General features: G+C 41.8%; 1 protein-coding gene across 1 annotated transcript; it reads right to left on the reverse strand.

The window, feature by feature from the left end:
* Positions 1–1,275: 1,275 nt before the first annotated feature.
* On the reverse strand, positions 1,276–17,877 carry smox (spermine oxidase). The gene is made up of 7 exons (XM_056279931.1): positions 17,790–17,877; positions 13,537–13,772; positions 10,212–10,438; positions 8,604–8,777; positions 5,727–6,471; positions 3,494–3,654; positions 1,276–1,836 (listed from the first exon to the last, which is right to left on the reverse strand). Exons 2-7 carry the CDS (start codon positions 13,742–13,744, stop codon positions 1,684–1,686), a joined length of 1,668 nt encoding a protein of 555 aa, XP_056135906.1. The 5' UTR covers positions 13,745–13,772; positions 17,790–17,877; the 3' UTR covers positions 1,276–1,683.
* Between the last annotated feature and the right edge of the window lie 633 nt (positions 17,878–18,510).

Below are 18,510 nucleotides of genomic sequence, written 5' to 3' on the forward strand. Positions count from 1 at the left end.
GAGGCACACGCAAGCGCCCCGCCCCCCGTCGGTGAAAAACAAAAGCAAAAAGTGGGCTCCCCAAAGGCCACGGTATAGTTCAAACACTGGATATACCCCCCCCCCAATAATCACTATAAACATAACTATGTAATTTCAATAATATTAATAATACACAATGAAAGCACCTGTGGTGATTATAGACAATAGTACATATTTAAGTTTCAAAAGATCGCGATCCCCCGCCCATTACGTCACAATGGTTTGATCCACTGCCACTACCCCCCACTCCTGAGTACTACAGTGCGTGTGGGAAATCTGACAGTCTTTCTTTGGTGGCTAACATTAACCTCCAGTCCAGTAAGTAGTTCAAACAAATGATATGTTAGACATTTCTTTACTTCTACCACTCAGTACAATAAAACGCATTTACACAGCACTATTTTTGGTGCCCCCCTCAGGAACTGCGCTTGAGAAATTTTCATGTAATTGTCCCCTCCAAAGTTGATATCAGATTTTCGCTCCTGAGACAGACGGATATTAATTAGATCTTTCAAGGGGGTTATAAACCTATAACACAGCCTATGTTATACCTGTAGCTCCCTCACGCCTCTGGGCACTTCCCATCCCACTTCTGACACCAACGTAGTGAAATCAGAGGGGCAAGTCCGGGAACGGCTGCAGCCAGGACGCGAACCTGAGTCTCCTGCACCACGGGCAACAATGTTAACCAGTTGACTAGAGGGTCCGACTCGCTAGCGAGTCTGTTTATCTGTGCAAGTTGCACTATATATACATGAGATATTTTTACTGAATCTTACAGAATATCTTGTTTAATGATGTTGAGGGTACTGGCCTGTATAGATAGAAAATGGCGGCTCTGGTGATCTTTAAAGTAGATTTTAAAGCTTAAATCTTTGTCTTGTTTTGAGTTTCTTATGCCACGATTTTTGGTTCCCAAATAAGAAACACTGCGGTCTTAAGAGACGTGATTGGATCTAAAACCATCTGTCACTGTGTCAGAGTACGAGCACAATGCTGTTTTCTTCACCCCCCTTTTATTTTAACACATTGCTCAGTTGGTTCTATTGATTTTAAAAGAAAATACCATCGTGACAGAAGGTGTGCCGACAACTCTGGGCTGTGTTCACATCAACCAGATGTTTTGACCTCGTTTGATGGTGAGTGAAAGATGTGGCTGAAGAAAGAGATGTTTGATGGCTCATACTGCACCCATGTAGTGCTTATGATGCTTCATGTTTTAAATAACTAAACAAACTATGAGTTTTTGAAGACAATAGTTTTTTTTAATTATAGTCATTTCTTTTCATTTTTATATTGTCTTTTCATTGTTTTCATAACATAAAATAAAGAAGGCACTTACAAAAAGGAGATATAACATAGCCGCCGTTAAGATAAACATAAACTTACTGATTAAAAAATTAAGGGTAAAGACAAGAAATGACAGTCGTAAAGAAAATAAATGACAGCACCCTTGGCAAATTTTGAACAGTACATGAACTTGAATAAAATCTACTGTTTAAAATCTACAATACAGTAAAAAATTATTTGTTTCAAATTAATGCCCCAGCTATGCTTTGATAAGAATAACTTAAATAATTTCTTTATAACATAGAAAACCTGCAACACAACAACTTTGTTATTGGTTTTTCTTTTTTTTCACTAGTCAGTGGTTCTGTTTTTTTACATATTAGGCTTCGTGGTTTCAGCACTGTGCAAGTCCTGGTACATCTCTATCAGGCGGGTGGCCTCTGTCTTTCCTGACAACAAAGCACCATGGGTGGTGGAATAGTATTTTCTGTGGGTGGCCTCTCCGGCAAACAGGACCTGAAGAGGCTGAGATGGAGAAAGACAAAGAGCAAAGATGGCAAACAGGCAGAGAAGGTAAAAGGGTAGATTTGAGAGAGAAAGAGAGAGAGAGAGAAAAGGAGCAGAATCAGTTAGTCATCTTGATGCAACGTTTGCTTGGCCCCTCAACACAGTTCTGTCCTCCTTTTTTTTGTAATTCAAATTTTTATTGCATTTAACTTTGGTACATGACAGTTTCACATTGCGAGACATTTCTTGTTGATTACTATACATGCACAACAGTGGCATAAAAAACAAAAACAAAAGATACAAAATGAATAAAATCAATAGCATAAGGGACATACTAATAATAACATGACTAGAAAGAATATCCATGCAGCACTTGATGGTATTAGGCAGAGTTCTATTCTGATCGCAGATGTCCTTTAAGCTATATGTAGGACGGCATGTTTTCTGCCAGAATGCTAGCCTGTTACTGATTTGTCAGGGCTGCAGGGGAATATCTGTGTTTGTACGTACATGCGTGTGTGTGTGTGTGTGTGTGTGTGTGTAGGGGTGAGGGTTTACATTGTTTCGTCTGCAGCTTTAAATGGGCATACAGAAGCCCCCCCCCCTTTACAGCAAAATGCATCAGGTTTCATGGTCTAGACTGCTGGCTGGGAGTCAGGATTCATAACTCATACAACACCAGCTGTACTGACTCCATGTGTGTGGTGACGAGGCATAGTGATGATGACACGGCCACATGAGGGAGATACCAGGAGTGCTTTAGCAGCTATAAAAAACTATGTATAACTGATTATAACTGTGTATGTACATAAACTATGTAACTAATAATTATATAAATGCACACAACATGTAATAGTGGGAAGTCTCTGCCATCTCCAGTATCCACAAACAAAAGGTAAAGGTGAAGTCTTTTCCCTTAATCTGTGACATCGGCCCCATTCACAGCTCACAAAATGTTAATAAATACCCAAAGAATTTAGATCAAACATTTGCATTAAGATCGCGGGATCTTTTGTTTTGTTTTGTTTTTTTTGGGGGGGGGGGGGGTTCCACCCTTTTTCTCCCCAATTGTACCTGACCAATTACCCCACTCTTTTGAGCCATCCTGGTTGCTGCTCCTCCCCCTCTCCAATCTGGGGAGGGTTGCAGACTACCACATGCCTCCTTCGATACATGCGGCGTCGTCAGCCGCTTCTTTTCACCTGACAGTGAGGTGCCGCAGCACATGGGAGGATCACGCTATTCCTCCCAGTTCCCCCTCCCCACTCAAACAGGCACCCCACCGGCCAGAGGAGGCGCTAGTGCAGTGACATATAGCCACATCTGGCTTCCCACCCACAGACACAGCCAATTGTGTCTGTAAGGAGACCCGACCAAGCCGGAGGTAACACGAGGATTCGAAAGAGCGATCCCTGTGTTGGTAGGCAACGGAATAGACCGCAAAGCTACCTGGACGCCCAATAGATTGTGGGGATCTTAACTTGGAGCTATAATCTTGTTTGACTCTCTTGCCCAGCCAAGCAGGCATATACTGTACATATATACTCCTTTCACACTGGCTAAAAACCCGCTAACATCCGCCTTTGGTGGTGAATGTTACATTGACCAAAGGTGGAGGTTAGCAGGTTTTTTGGCCAGTGTGAAAACGCCAATACAGTCTGTCGGTTCATCTCACCGGGGCCTTGGTGCTCTTGGCATAAGGCAGCGGCATGGCCAGTCTCTCAAAATCACCGCCATTGGAGCCTACTCTAGTGAAAGAGTAGGAGCCTCGAATGTAGGGGTTACTGCCCCAAGATGAGCGCAGGATATGTCTTGGCTTTGGAATGTTGGGGTTTCCTGTAGATGGAGAGATAGACAGGATGAAAGGAGATTTGTCTTTTTGTCATAAACACACAGCACAAAATCCTTTCAAAGTAGAGAGTTGGGGCTTTGACTCTAGACAGATACATCCAAGTCCAAGGTCTCAACTCTGATTGATGACCCTCTTACTGCACAGGCGTGTGCTGATGTACATGTAATTAAATGACAGCTGAGGGGATTAAACGCATTGACCTAAATCAGGAAGGTATCTGTGAATGGGTGTGTATGTGTCTACATGCAGCTGGTGGGTGTCATCTAGAATGTGCTAAAGGATCTATTCATGAAGCCACAGCAGCTGTATTTACAGACACATGCCAAACCGGGTTCCTTTTGACCTATTTCTGAGCTAAGTAATTATTAACCTATTAGTTGTTAGCTAATTATTACTGTGGAAAAAGCAAAGTGAAAGAAAGGAAAACTTACACACAAAACAAAACTTTGTCCCTGACTGGGCCCCCGCAATATGATATGGCTTTTTTTTCCATTACATTTTTTTTTATATATGGCTTTTAAAAACATTTGTTACTTTATCTGTTCAGATCAGGGACACTTTGAAAAGTATGATCCCAAAATTAAAAACTGAATACATTACATGTAATGAATTCATTAATGAATGTATTGGGTATATTTATTTTTGCGTAAATCATAGCTGAGAAAAGCATTTGCTGTCTAATGTTGATGTTGCAGGTTGTAGCAGCCACAAATCTTCAAGCTCTTTCTGATGAAATTTTGAGGCCATGCACTAATAATAATAATCAACATTCATTGTACCATAGCGAATGGAAACCCAGAGGAAATAGTATAACAAGGATAAATGTTTCGAAATGACTGCCTCTTTATGTTAATTAATGTGATATTTTTTGGACATTGCTACCTTGTGAAATCGCACCACTACTCATTTCACATCTTCAGAAAATCAGTCATTATTTCTTTATCACAGTGCTGTTCAATCTGGTTCTCTGATATGTCTATGTACCGCTTATTTTCTGTTCTGCCAGATAGTTAATTATATTCACTGGTTGTTTCTGGACCAAAACCTCCCTGTCCAACTGGCAGAATAGAGAACCAGCAGTACCATCCCTGAGAACTGGATCGTAAACTCCTGCTGTAATAAACTTGAGATGATTCTTATTTTCCATTTCCTTTCCAAAATGTTAATTTTTCTCTGTCCATGATTACTGGTAAGTACGAGAAGGGCACTCGAGACCGAAAGGCAGAAATAAAGGACAGACAGAGAGACAGTTGAGAATTCACATGAGCTTCTGTGTGTAAAACGAGTATGCACATCTACGTATGTGTCTACATATGTAAGCTGTATGTCTGTGTGATTTAACCATGAGGCACTAAGAAAGCATGCATATCAAAATCTGGTTCAGCTGCTGTGCGTTTGCCTTAACTAATATATATCTTAGTCTCGCTAGTTCTGTTTTTTTTTTTTTTTTTTTTTGCCTTCCCATTTCGATCAAGGCAGTGATGCTGATACAACAGGGTAAGTTATGAGGCAGTTCTGAGACATTCAGCTGCCCAACACACAATACCTGAGTCATTCACACACATTACCAGTGTTATGTTTCACCCTTTTCTTACGAAATACCACTGACCTCACACCTACAGCAGATGTCCTTTCCCTTAACTACAGCACAAAGCACCAGGAAGGGACTGAATCCCTGTTGAATGAGTCACTCGTGAACGGCTTAGCAACAGTGATGCAATACGATCTGCCAAGACAAGGTCCAGCTACAAAGAACTGGGGGCCATGTTTTGATGATGAGACTCGGTGCCATTATCTATTTGAAGCATTCACAAGGAGAAGGACTCTAGAACATCCTTGATTTTGTTTTGTTTTTAAGAAACCTGCTTGATTAAAAGACGTTAAATTAAAAGGAACGATTACTATGAACATTTAAAAACATACAAAAGAAAAATAAAGTAACAGTGAAAAATTATAGAGTCCACATTAGCCTTCAACAAACTTAGAAAGAATTTGTGTGTGTGTGTGTGTGTGTGTGTGTGTGCGCGCGCGTGTGTGTGTGTGTCCTGACACTGACCTGTGAAGCACCGCAGCAGCTCAGTGCAGGTCTCAGCAACAGTTTCGTCATCACAACCCTCCATGAGCAGCGCCTCCTGGCCACAAATCCAACCACTCAACATGTAGCCGTAGCGCTCCGGTGGGTAAAGGACATCAAAACTGCAGATCTTTTTGTACCACATCTTCTCGGGGTAGACAGGCTGCTCCAGCTGAGCCTCGTCCTCCCACACAAACTGAATGCTGTTGCACTCTGGGCTCCAAAAGGGCTCTGCATATTCCAGGAATATCTTATCAGTGGTGCTGATGCCCAGCTTCTCAATGGCCAGCACTTTGTCCTCTGGCAGAGAGGGAGAGAACATGGCCTCGTGGCTCTTCTTTAGCACACCCAGAGACGCTGTTACGATAACGTGGTTGGCTTCAATCCATTCCTCATCTTCGCACTCGACGCGAACAGGGTAGCCTAGGATCTGGGGATCCTCCTGAGGTTGGCAGCTGTAGTTGTTGTCATTGTGATTGCTTCCTTGGTTGGCATGGTTGCCCTTGGAGACCGTCTCCTGTTGCTGGGCAGACCAATTCCAGTGGATACAGCGGACAGGCTTGCCAAGGCAGATGGTGCGGGAGGGGATATCCTGGGCCAGCAGATCCACAATCTTCATGAACCCTCCTGGAATAACATGATGGGCCCCAGGGATCTCTGTCCATTCTCCAAACTCACTCAGAGACACCTCATCCATGCTGGGAGAACTGCTTTCACAACTCTCCACCTGAGAAGGAGGATGGTGTTAACACAGGTAATCAAAACAAAAAGGTTGTTATATTTCCACACAGTGGGCCTCATATTTCAAGCAGGATAACGCATCTCTTCACAATTCATTTGTACAAATTAAAGAGTTCGTACAAGAGGAGCAGTATTTAGAAAAGTTTACTAGAGTCAGGTTTGTTAGAGAAAATTTTTGTATCCTTCAAAAGTGCCTGAGCATGTGTACGTTTTAAGTATGGACACATCTGTATCTGTTAATGATATCGTTGCTATTTTTTCTTAAAATAATACTATTGAACAAGGATTGTTCTTAAAAAGGGGTAATTTACACATGAAGTAAGCAATTAGCATACACAGCCGAGTAATTTGATAAGTTTGGCAATCGCCTACTAAGAACCGGGAGCCAATTCATATTCTTCTTCTTCTTTCGGCTTGTTGCCCGTTTCCCAGGGGTCACCACAGTAGATTTGATAGTTTCCATCGGTACCCTGTGTAGGCACCGCACACCGAGACCCAATTCATATTAATCAGTGCAAAACAAAATGTCAGGCTCAAGTTGAGACAAATGTGCCCAACTATATGTCTACAGTCTGCAACGGCTGACCTTGCACTACAGGAGGATTTAGCACTTGAGACAGAGCAATTGTTTAAGGGAAGGTTTAATTCTCTTTTTTTGCTAAGGACAAAGAATGGATGATTATTCTCTATCTTCAGGGCTACTAGTGTTCCCCAAGGAGATAAGTGATAATTCTGGGTTAATGCAGCCAGCTATGAGCCACATACTTTCTAATGCCATTAGGCTTTTTCTCTGAATTTTTGATTTTGAGATACTTTATTGATCCTCGCGGGGAAATAACGCTCTGCATTTAACCCATCCTAGTTGTGTAGCTAGGAGCAGTGGGCAGCTGCCGTGCAGCACCCGGGGACCAACTCCAGTACGTCTTTCCATTGCCTTGGTCAGGGGCACAGACAGGAGTATAAACCCTAACATGCATGTCTTTTTGATGTTGGGGGAATATATATGTTTCCCTATGCAGTTAAAGAACAAACTGTAGTGGGGACATTTCACTTTATTAAGATATTCCAGAACCATTGGTGCCATAGATTGCATGATTTAAGGCTCTGTCAACTAACACCTCTTCTTTTCTGAATAGAAAAAGATATCACGCTACCAATATACAGCCAAACTCTTGTTTTTGTGCAGCCATTTTCTTATTAGAGTTAGTGTTAGTTCGAACCGTTTTCATTTAACTTCACTGACACTGCACTCAACTGAGAACACTGAATTAACCTCTGCTTTTATTTATTTCCAGATTTTTGTTTGTCAGGTGAAATAATGCCACTGTAAAACTTCTGTTATTAATAGAATGTGCTTTGAGATTGTAGACTGTTCAATATAAATTCAAATTCTGAGTCTGAAAAGTTCTTATGTATCTGTCTTTTGGAAGCCATTCAAAGCTTTTCTTGGTAATCAGTTGTAAAATGAACAGGCTTTTCAGTTATTAGGGATTAGTATTCATTTATCAACATACTCATTAATTTGAATAAAATCTGTACTCCCAAATGTGTTTTTGATACCGCAAGATAATTTACTTCAGGTAACAACAGACTGATAAATAAGGCCCAGTGTAGAAAGCATAACCAAAATGACTAATGATTTTTTTTTTTTTTGCTATGCATGCATGCATTCACTTTGAGTGAAAATTTACACCTTTGACCCTCTAGTGTTATTAGTCTTTCCTGTTCATGGTCAAATTACATGCTAAGAGTATTACTGCCAACATTTGGGTATTCTCTATTGGTCCATTTCATTTAAGATATTACTCCCAGTGATGGTACAGAGAGAACAATATTAGCCACATCATTCTAGGTCATTTGAGGATGTGTACCAACTAATCTATATTTAACTGAAACACTTCCACCTCATTTACCAAGTTTCCAACTTGATGATTCATTCATGCGCTGGTTTTTCTTGCTCTGAAGAGTCACCGTTAAGGCACCTCCCCCATTCGCTCACATAAAATCTACAGTAGTACACTGTACATGCAGGTCTCAGCGGTGTAAGCGTTTTTTGAAGAGATGGCAATAGAAAGGTGAAACCCAAGACGTAATGTGCACACGTGTATCAGCGCACACCTTCAGGTACTGCTGTAGCATTGACAGTTTGAGCTTCTTGGTGCTCTCTGAATCATCAGGATCCAGCATGATCTTTTTTCGCACCAAGTCTCGAGTGAAGACACCAACACTGTTCTGGCTTTCAGCACATACAGGCTTCCCATTCTGGAAAAACTCCTGAGTCAGCTTGTACACCTAAAGGGAAAAAGAAAAATAGAGATGGTAATTCCCCCCCCCCGTTTTTCTCCCCAGTTGTACTTGGCCAATTACCCCACTCTTCCGAGCTGCCCCAGTCGCTGCTCCACCCCTCTGCCGATCCGGGGAGGGCTGCAGACTACCACATGCCTCCTCCGATACATGTGGAGTCGCCAGCCGCTTCTTTTCACCTGACAGTGAGGAGTTTCACCAGGGGGACGTAGAGTATGGGAGGATCACGCTATTCCCCCCAGTTCCCCCCTCCCCCCGAACAGGCGCCCCAACCAGCCAGAGGAGGCACTAGTGCAGCGACCAGGACACATACCCACATCCGGCTTCCCATCCGCAGACACAACCAATCGTGTCTGTAGGGACGCCCGACCAAGCCAGAGGTAACACGAGGATTCGAACCAGCAATCCCCGTGTTGGTAGGCAACGGAATAGACTGCTACGCCACCCGGATGCCCTTAGAGATGGTAATTTGGAAGAAAATGGAGGAAGGAAATTAAGGAGTATTTTCCCATTTTTTGAACAGGATGAGATAGCAGGGACAGAAAGGGAAAAGGGAGTTTTAAGAAAACAGGAGGAATAGAGACAGAAATTATTAAAAAGAAAATAGGGATTTATTCAGCGAGGATGTGGAAAACGTCAGCCACAGCCAGGGCTCTCCGGTACAGAGACACGGATGCCGATGGTAAATGAGGGCACAACAGCCTATTCCTTAGTCCTGACCAGTTTTCCTCGGTTACCCATTTGTCCTAAAGCTGTTGTTGATTTTTAAGATGTTTCTGTGTATTTAATTTCGGCTATTTAGTTTGTTGTTTGTCAGAGCATACTGTCATGTGTCCTTGTGTGATCCTGATACCCTCATGTTTCCTACCATTAAACCTTTGTTTCCCCCGTTACCTCATCTGCATTTGGGTCTTCAATTCCTGCGCCCCCTTTGACACTTCTAGAGTGAGAGTGTCTGCAGAAAGCTTCATATGCAAATCTGTGGCGCTAATCTGAGGTAGGAGTATTTTTAGTCGAAGTCATACTTTTAGTGCAATTTCTAGGGGACATTATAAATACAGGCCAAGGCTTTTCAGGAAATTATCTGCTTGGTAGTCAAAACTTTTGCAATGCTGAGATACCGATATACAGCAGCATGTTTTTTCAGGATGCTCAGTGTCAACCAGTAGTTTTCGTGCAATAAATTTAATTTTTATTGGCAATTGCATAAGCAGTGTCTAGGGGCTTTTAGGTGCCTATTCAGTAGTCTAAGACCTTAAATGTGTTATTTTGCAAACAATTTTGATTTCATCCACAGTAATGCATTTAGTCCCATTAAACAGATTGGACAGATTTTGCTCAATAGATTTTGATTTAAACAGCCATGTACTGGTTTGTCTTCTTGGGTTTAAGTATTTGCTTGATTGTATCCCCTTATCTCACCTCATTGTATAGGTCACTAAACTCCTCCACCAGGTCTTTCGGGATTCTCTTCCCACTGTTGGTTTGGTAGTGAGCCACACCATTTTTAGCATACAGGCTAATGCGTCCCACGCTCCTCTCATCATCTGTGGTGTGCTCAAGAAGCCCGTTGTCCTCAGCTAGATGGTACACAGGGTTCCCATTTGTGCCATGGATCCAGGTGGCTCCAAGCTCCAATGTAGCGTTTCCTAAAATGACAAGGAATAATGTGCTCTGGTCAGAATGTATGACAAAAAACAATTTCATAAAATTCAACACGTTGATGGGCTGTGAAAAGGTGGAAAAAATGTTTTGTTATTTATGCTGAATTAAGAGTATTTCTAGACAACATCACCCTTTTCTGTGTGTGTGCTAGATAATATGGCAACATGTTCTATTTACAAATCTGTTGAAATTGTTCATCTGTCATAAATTCCTTACTTGCCCTGCACAAACTTGAAAGACAGCATCATTAATTATATTTCGAAATTCATTCATGCAATAGAAGGTAGACAAATGCCAAGAGAACGATGGCAAACGTCCCTATGATTACATAATTTGAGAGCACATAAACAGAAGTTTACATAACTGACACAAATCACAGTCATGACTGAGGGAAACACTAACAGTGCAGTGTGAGTACATACATACATACATATATAGACTTTAGACTTAATTGTCCCCAAGGGGAAATTCCTTTCCATAGTACTGTACACATCGGACAACAATACATACAGTAACAACATACAATGACAGACAACAGTATACACTCAGGCCTGTTCAGCGAGGCCTATTGTTTAAGGTGGCTATGGCTGCGGGAATCAGACTCTTCCCACAGCAAGCCACTCTGCACCTCAGCGCTCTGTACCTGTACCTGAAGGGCAGCAGGGTAAAGTGGTGATTGAGTGGGTGTGTGATGTCCTGAGGTTGCAATGCGTGCAATGGCCTTATTATTTAGCTCTGTGAGGTTGGGTGTGGGGAGACCAATCCTGGTTATGTCTGTGAGTTTGGCCTGGTTAATAACGGATAACATGTTTAAAGAAGCAGTTGGAACAGTACAGTGGGATGGGCTGAATAATGCTCTGATACAATAGGAGGAGATTGGGGGCAAGATAGAGGCCTTTAAGCTTGTGGATGACTGACAGTCAGCACGGTGGCCCAGTGGTTAGCACTGTTGCCTCATAGCAAGAAAGTCCTGGGTTTGAAACCCAAGCCCCTCCAGGGGTCCTTTCTATGTGGAGTTTTCATGTTCTCCTTGTTTCCGCTGGGTGCTCCAGTTTCCTCCCACCATCAAAGAAGACATGTACCTATGTTAGGGTTAATATTCCTGTCTGTGCCCCTGACCAAGGCAATAGAAAGAAGAACTGGAGTTGGTCCTTAGGGGCTGCAGCTGCCCACTGCTCTTATATAATAGGATGGGTTAAATGCAGAGTGAATTTTGCTGTATGCTTGCTTACAATGACAAAGTGTCTTAAAAAAAAAAGATGCATACGAATATTAGTAGTCTTTGGCGGCTCCTTTTTTGGGTGTCATTGGCGTGCTGGTTGAAGCTGAGTCTATTGTCCAGTGTCACTGTCAACCATTTCAACTGTTTGGCAATTGATGAGAATGAGGTACTGAGGTGAGGGGGGGACCAATTATTATTCCCTTTGTCTTGCTGACATTGAGGTAAAGATGGTTATCCTCACACCACTGGGTGAAGTGTGCAACCGTGTTGTGATAGTCCAGAGCAGAGTGGTTGTGTGTGAGTAGGGTGAGAATGGGTGTGTCATATATATTACATACAGTCTTTTTTAGGTCTCGATGATTGAGAGGTGAGCAGTGACCTACAGCAGAGTCAAAGACAAAACAATTTTGATTCTCTTTGCATTGCAATTTGTCATCTGGGCAGCCATTATGTTGATTAATTCAAACTCTGGTGAGGTTGCTCTCTATTCGAAACTTCACTAAACTCAGTTAAACTTTTGACACGATATGTCCATCAGCATGTCCAATCCCTTGCTGACTGTCTTACTGGGTTTTGTTTAATGAAGGAAGCAGTTGGTGAGACATTCTAACACTGGCAATGCTAACAGCTAGGGGCATACATAGATGTAATTGGGTGAACCAGCTCTACTATAAGGTATGCCATATACAGCAGTAAGAAGGAGTAGAAAACTTTTTTTTTAAAATGTTGATATACTTTATTAATCCCTGTGGGGAAATTGTGCTCTATATTTAACCCATCCTAGCTGTGTAGCTAGGAGCACAGGCAGCCGCCATGCAGCGCTGGGGGCCAACTCCGGTTTGTCCCGCCATGCCTCGGTCAGGGGCACAGACAGGAGTATTAACCCTAACATGCATGTCTTTTTGATGGTGGGGGAAACCGGAGCACCCGGAGAAAACCCACTGCAGACACAGGGAGAACATGCCATGTCCACACAGAGGACGACCTGGATGAACCCCCAAGGTTGGACAACCCCGGGGTTCGAACCCAGGACCTTCTTGCTGGGAGGTGACAGTGCTAACCACTGTACCACCATGCTGATAACATGTTGGCATGGGTCTGGGGTGATAAAACTAATGGACCTCATGATAAATTCAACCAAAATCAAGATGTACCCCATGGCCACTTTGAGGGGTAAAAATCTTGCTTTTTCTTACTTCTCAGGGAAAATGCATATTACAATCAACCCCCTCCGACATGCTGACTTGTCGAGTAGATTAGAAAGAAAACATGCTGGCATGAACCAGTTATCTGGGTAGACTGGTGAAAGGTTGGGGTGTGTTGTTGTACCTCATACCACCACGACCTTCAATCTAACACACACCACCATCACTGTCCTCATCGCCATCGCTTTTTTACCATTTTTCAAAATGTAAGTGGGCACAGACAGGCTAAAAACGAGTGCTTATTTAAACTTAAAATGTAGTCAATATTATGCATCCTTTTCCCATTTAATTATACTGATGAATGTGTCAAGTGAATTACACAATAAAAAGTTATTTAATCAGAAATGTCTTTGTTGAATTTCGTTGAAGTATGAAATTCCACTTCATTTCATAATTCTGTCTAGAGTGATGCCTTTATAAAGGGCTAAAAAGGAAATGGACAAACAATAACTACTTGGAAAATCATAGTGATTCAACAATCAAATTCCCTGCTTCACTAACCTAAGTTCGAACATGGGTCCTCAAGGGCCAAATGGATATATATACCTGAGAAAAACTTACAGGCCAGAAATGTAAGAAAAAGAAGCAGGTAAAGAGTTCAGGACCTGAAATTCAAGGATAACTTAAAGGTGAAGCTACAAGAGTCACATCTCACCGTGCTGAACGCTTTGAATTCTCCCTCCAATGTGGTTCGATGCTTCTAGGATTCTGACATCTGTGAAGCCGTTTTCCAGGAGGATCTTAGTTGCAGTGATGCCAGCCAAGCCAGCGCCAATCACCACTATTCGAGGCTGCCGGTGAGTACGTAGGCCACTACCAAGAGGATCATCAGTGCTGTCTGACGAAATTTCAGAACTTTGCATGCCGTCCAAGCTGCTCTTCTAGGGGGGGCTGTGGACAAATTAAATCAATAGGGAAAAGTTAAAAACAGCACCCAGTGTAGGGAGCCAACAAGCAACAGCAGAACAGACAGACCCTTGCATGTAAGGAGAGAATGAATGGGACAAAAGGCTTTCAATCCGGAGTCATTTGCAGAATTATCCCCAGAATTTGTCTTGGTTTGCTCACTGGAACACTTAGCCAAAACACAAAATGCTAAAAGCAATATAAATACATGTATTTAAAAGTCCCTTTATATCTTAATGTCTTTTAAAATTGCTTTTATAATGTTACTTTAATTTGTAAGTGAAATCTTTATCACTGCATATATGGGACCATATTCATAAATACTCCATATAGCATGAGCAAAGCAATGTGAATCAAATTTTCGGTGGACAACCCTGTCATCACTACATGGGCATTTCACACTTTTCATTAATTAAAAGCACATATTATAGTCCCTCACTGACAAAGTAATAAAGCAAGGATAATCTCTGAGGGATACAAGGCATCCTGTTGTTTCAGTACACTAACTTGGCTTGCTATCAATGTATGGACAGATGTGTGTGCGAGTAACACACTGAGGACATGTTTACAGCATATCCCTGTTGGCAAAATTTAACTAATCCTGCTCCTACTGCATGCTAAACATGTTTTTTTTGTTGATAATGCTTTCTAGTAATGTGTGGCAACTCTACAATAATTTACATACACAGTGCCACAACTTTGACAGTTTAATTAAAATGATTAACAAGAGCCACCCTCCCAAATGTCCCGTGGAATAAATCCATCGGTCGTTCAAAAAATACAAACAAACACATGCACACACTTCCCTGATTTGTTACAACAGCAACACTGGACCCAGTGGGACTTACATGAAACTGCACAGTGAAAACAAAGGTTTCTTTTGCTTTGTGCTTGTGTCAAACAAGTTGAATGTATTTGTCAGTTGCAGACCTTACAGCTGTGTCTGCTCCGATGTGTCGTTCAATGGTGCATGAACCATTACTCAAGAGCCATAAGGACTTTAAGCCGTTTACCTAACACTGAATGATGGGAACTGGGGAGCAGCTGGAGGTACCCCACACACACACACACACACATACAATGTTCAGTTAACTTACACAGCATACAAATTTCCACGAACAAACACGACACAACAGCTGTCTTTTTCACTTCACAATCGCAAAGTAATTAAACTTAAGCAATCTGTGGTCGGAGGGAACTGGTTCATATGCAGTTCAAGGCTTCCCCATCAGTGCCTTCAACCCTGAACACTCAGCGGTTTGCCTCACATGACCACAGGGTGTTGACGAAGGGGCCACAGGCAGGACCACAGGCAGGACTAGTTTGGTTTGTGCAAACCAGACTAGTTTAGTTTGTACAAGCCAAACTAGTCTGGGTGAGTTCGAACTGCACCGCATTTAAATTTCAGGCATTTCACCAGTGCAGAATATTTTGTATTTTACATCCATTTTCCACATCTGCCTCTTTTTTTACCCCCACTGTGAAGCCTAAAACACAACCTAATAAATCCTTGCTAATGACAAATGATAACAAAGTACTAGAAACCACACACAAAAATTTTAATTTTGAATGACAACACCTATTGACACACAACAAGATTTTATTGCTTACATGTGCATTGAAGAAAGGTAACAGAAATGAGGGTTATCTCCAACTAGATACACGGAAAAGTGAAAATGACGCATGGAGAAAACCGGTTATCAAATTTTCCACAAAAAAAAAACAGCATCTTTTTATATCTTTATTCCAGCTCATGTTACAATAAAATTAGTGATTCATAAAGACAGCATATCTCCACTCTATGTGCAGCATGAACAGCATTTTTCTTGTTTTCCTTCCTTTTTCATATTTCTGTTTTTGATGAGATTTATGTTCTTTCTTAATTCTACTGAAGCTCCTTTGCTTTCGTGGCAAAAGAACATGTATTAAAAGAATCGATGCTCCAATATGTTTTGCTTCTTACCCTAAAATCCTGATTGCATAAGAAAACAAAAAATAGAACACACCAAATAAACAACAAGAGACAAACAAAATAATCTTGAAAACTTTGACAAAGAAACAGTGAGAAAATTCTCCCTCTCAGCCAAGAGGATTATTATTTTGCCAGTGTCAGTAATGATTTTGATCTTGAAGTGAATGAATTTTAGCTATGCAAAGAATTATAGCACCCTTTGTAGTTTATAATTTCAAAGTTGGCCCAAGTGAATGCGTTAAACAATCACAAATCACAAACATTTTCCTGGACCGCAAATACATTTGCAACATTCTTTGTTGGAAATTTTCAGTAAATATTCCATTGAGGTAAGCCTCATAGTTGACATGAAGAATTCAGTAATTGCAATTGTACTTTGAGGTATGAACAAATTTGCTTACGCCGTAGGCAGGATACAGTGGTACAGAGGGTGAAATAAACAAGATGTTACACAAATGATCACATGAACAAGTCGTAAATTTGCAGTACCAGACTGATTTATCACATTTACATCACACACGTTCTGCCATCTCAGACACAGACAGTGCCTCCATCTCTGGTTGACACACTTGCCACATGTCACCAGTCTATGCTCACCAGATACAGATTATGGGTGGGCTGGCCTCGGGGTGGGGTGGGGGGGGTGGGGGAGGCATGGCTATGACTGACCTAGAATTGGCAATCTGCATCTGACAGCAGCTTTTTTGAAGGGAAAATACCCAATTTCCCCTTGGGGATGAATAATGTATTCTGATTCTGAAAGGCAGACTCAAATGAAAGGCAACTGGAATGCCTACAATAGATTTCCAGCGAAAAGCACCACAGCGATTTCTTTTCCTCAACACTCTTCCTGGACCGCTGTTGACACTCGCAGCTGCATCCATGCCATTTCCTTTATAAAACCCCTGTCTGTGGGTTTGACAACCAACAACTCATTCCTAAGACATTCGACAACAGTGCGCTCTCATGCCCCATGCCAAGATACCAGACATGCAAACTCCAGTTTGTTGTCATGCTGAAGTACTGTGGTGTGCACTTGTCATCCTGACCATAAATAAAGACTAATGCATGGAAGTACTTACACCAAAAGTGATGGAGGTACAGGACTCCAGCACTCATTGCTCAACTCACTCACTTACAGGTTAAGATAATGTGAAGGTCGTCTCGATCAGCAAAACTAATAAAGGTTGAAAAAAAAGTTTTGGCTATGTATTGTTCACATGAATGAAGCTTGATAAATGAGACCAAATCTGAGATATCTGGTTAACAAAGGTAAAAAGAAATTGATCTTTCACTCAGGGAAATAGGCTGCGGTTTGTTTTGGTTTTTTTTTATTAACGAAAAAAAAAGTATTCTGATTTAGAAAAACAACAAAGTCTTTAAAAAAACACGGCATTATGAAGTGGAAGGAACAAAAACGAAACAAAAAGGAGATTATGTGACAAAGTGATGACCATCTTCTCTGCGGTAGGTGAAACTATACATCGGATGCCTATGCACAGTCATCACTGCCACGTAATGAAGTTTTGTTGCCAATGTAGTTGCGTTCACATCAGCTTTAAACAAAGAGACATTCATTTGGCGTCACTTTGATTACACAGAACGTGTTTAAAAAAAACGAAGCGTAAAGACAGGAATTGGATAAAGCAAATTATAAAAACAAAACAAGGTATCTCTATTGTTGCACTATACTACGTTGTGTCAAGATGACAACCTCCAAACCTCTATCTCTTCAAAATGAATCTGCAGCGGCACTCGTCTCTGTATCCATTGTTTTCTACGCCTATACGTATACATAAACTTACATAAACTTGGCGACACCGTTAGACGTTGCAGGGAATCTACGCCGTCTTTTTGAGCGTACACTTGACAAAAAGAAGTGGTTCAACCTACTTGCGTGCCCCGCCGCGATGTTCATCTTTCACCACTGCGTTTCTTGACAGCCTTATTCGGAGGCGTTGTTGTATTGCTCTACTTTCAACATCACGGAAAACCGACTTTCGGGTCGGTTGTCGGTAAACAACACTTACCTGACTCGGTAGTCTTCAGCGCTATAATCCGCCTGCTCCTTTGTGTATAGCAGAGCCCGGCTCCGCTTTATATTTATGTGTGCTGTAAACCAGAAGCAGCCAGTTTTCCGTGGCCGCTGCCTCCTCATTAATAAACATGAGAGAGAGAGAGCGAGAGAGAGAGAGAGAGAGAGAGAGAGAGAGAGAGAGAGAGAGAGAGAGAGAGAGAGAGAGAGAGAGAGAGAGAGAGAGAGAGAGTGACGTAAACACCAACGTGATACCCGTTGTCAGAAGTGTAAATATTGTGTTATGACGAATGAACAGCTCGTGTTGAAGGTGTGGAGAGAGAGAGAGAGAGAGAGAGATTTTGAATTGTCACCCCGAATAAGGATAAGCGGTTTGGATAATGAACGGATATGTACAGAATAGACACTTAAGATAGAGGATGGATTTATACTGTACTTGTCGATAGAGCGAGAGAGAGAACGAGCGCGAGAGAGAGCCTTTCTGACTAGACCAAGCCAGCTCTTGGTCTAGTCAGAGAGGCATGAACTGAGGAAGCCTCTTGGATGAGAGGCGAAACGTCTTCACGGATAAATACCAAGTCCAGTTGCACTTGATTCAACTCCTTTGGATAACCATAACCTGGATGAATGAGAACATTCACAGACACAGCGCGAGAGAGAGAACTCAAAGACTCCCAGCTTTCATCCATCGGAGAGTAAACCAAAGAGCTAAGTGG

The sequence above is a fragment of the Lampris incognitus genome, chromosome 5 (genome assembly GCF_029633865.1).
Source record: "Lampris incognitus isolate fLamInc1 chromosome 5, fLamInc1.hap2, whole genome shotgun sequence".
In the NCBI taxonomy this organism is placed as follows: domain Eukaryota; kingdom Metazoa; phylum Chordata; class Actinopteri; order Lampriformes; family Lampridae; genus Lampris; species Lampris incognitus.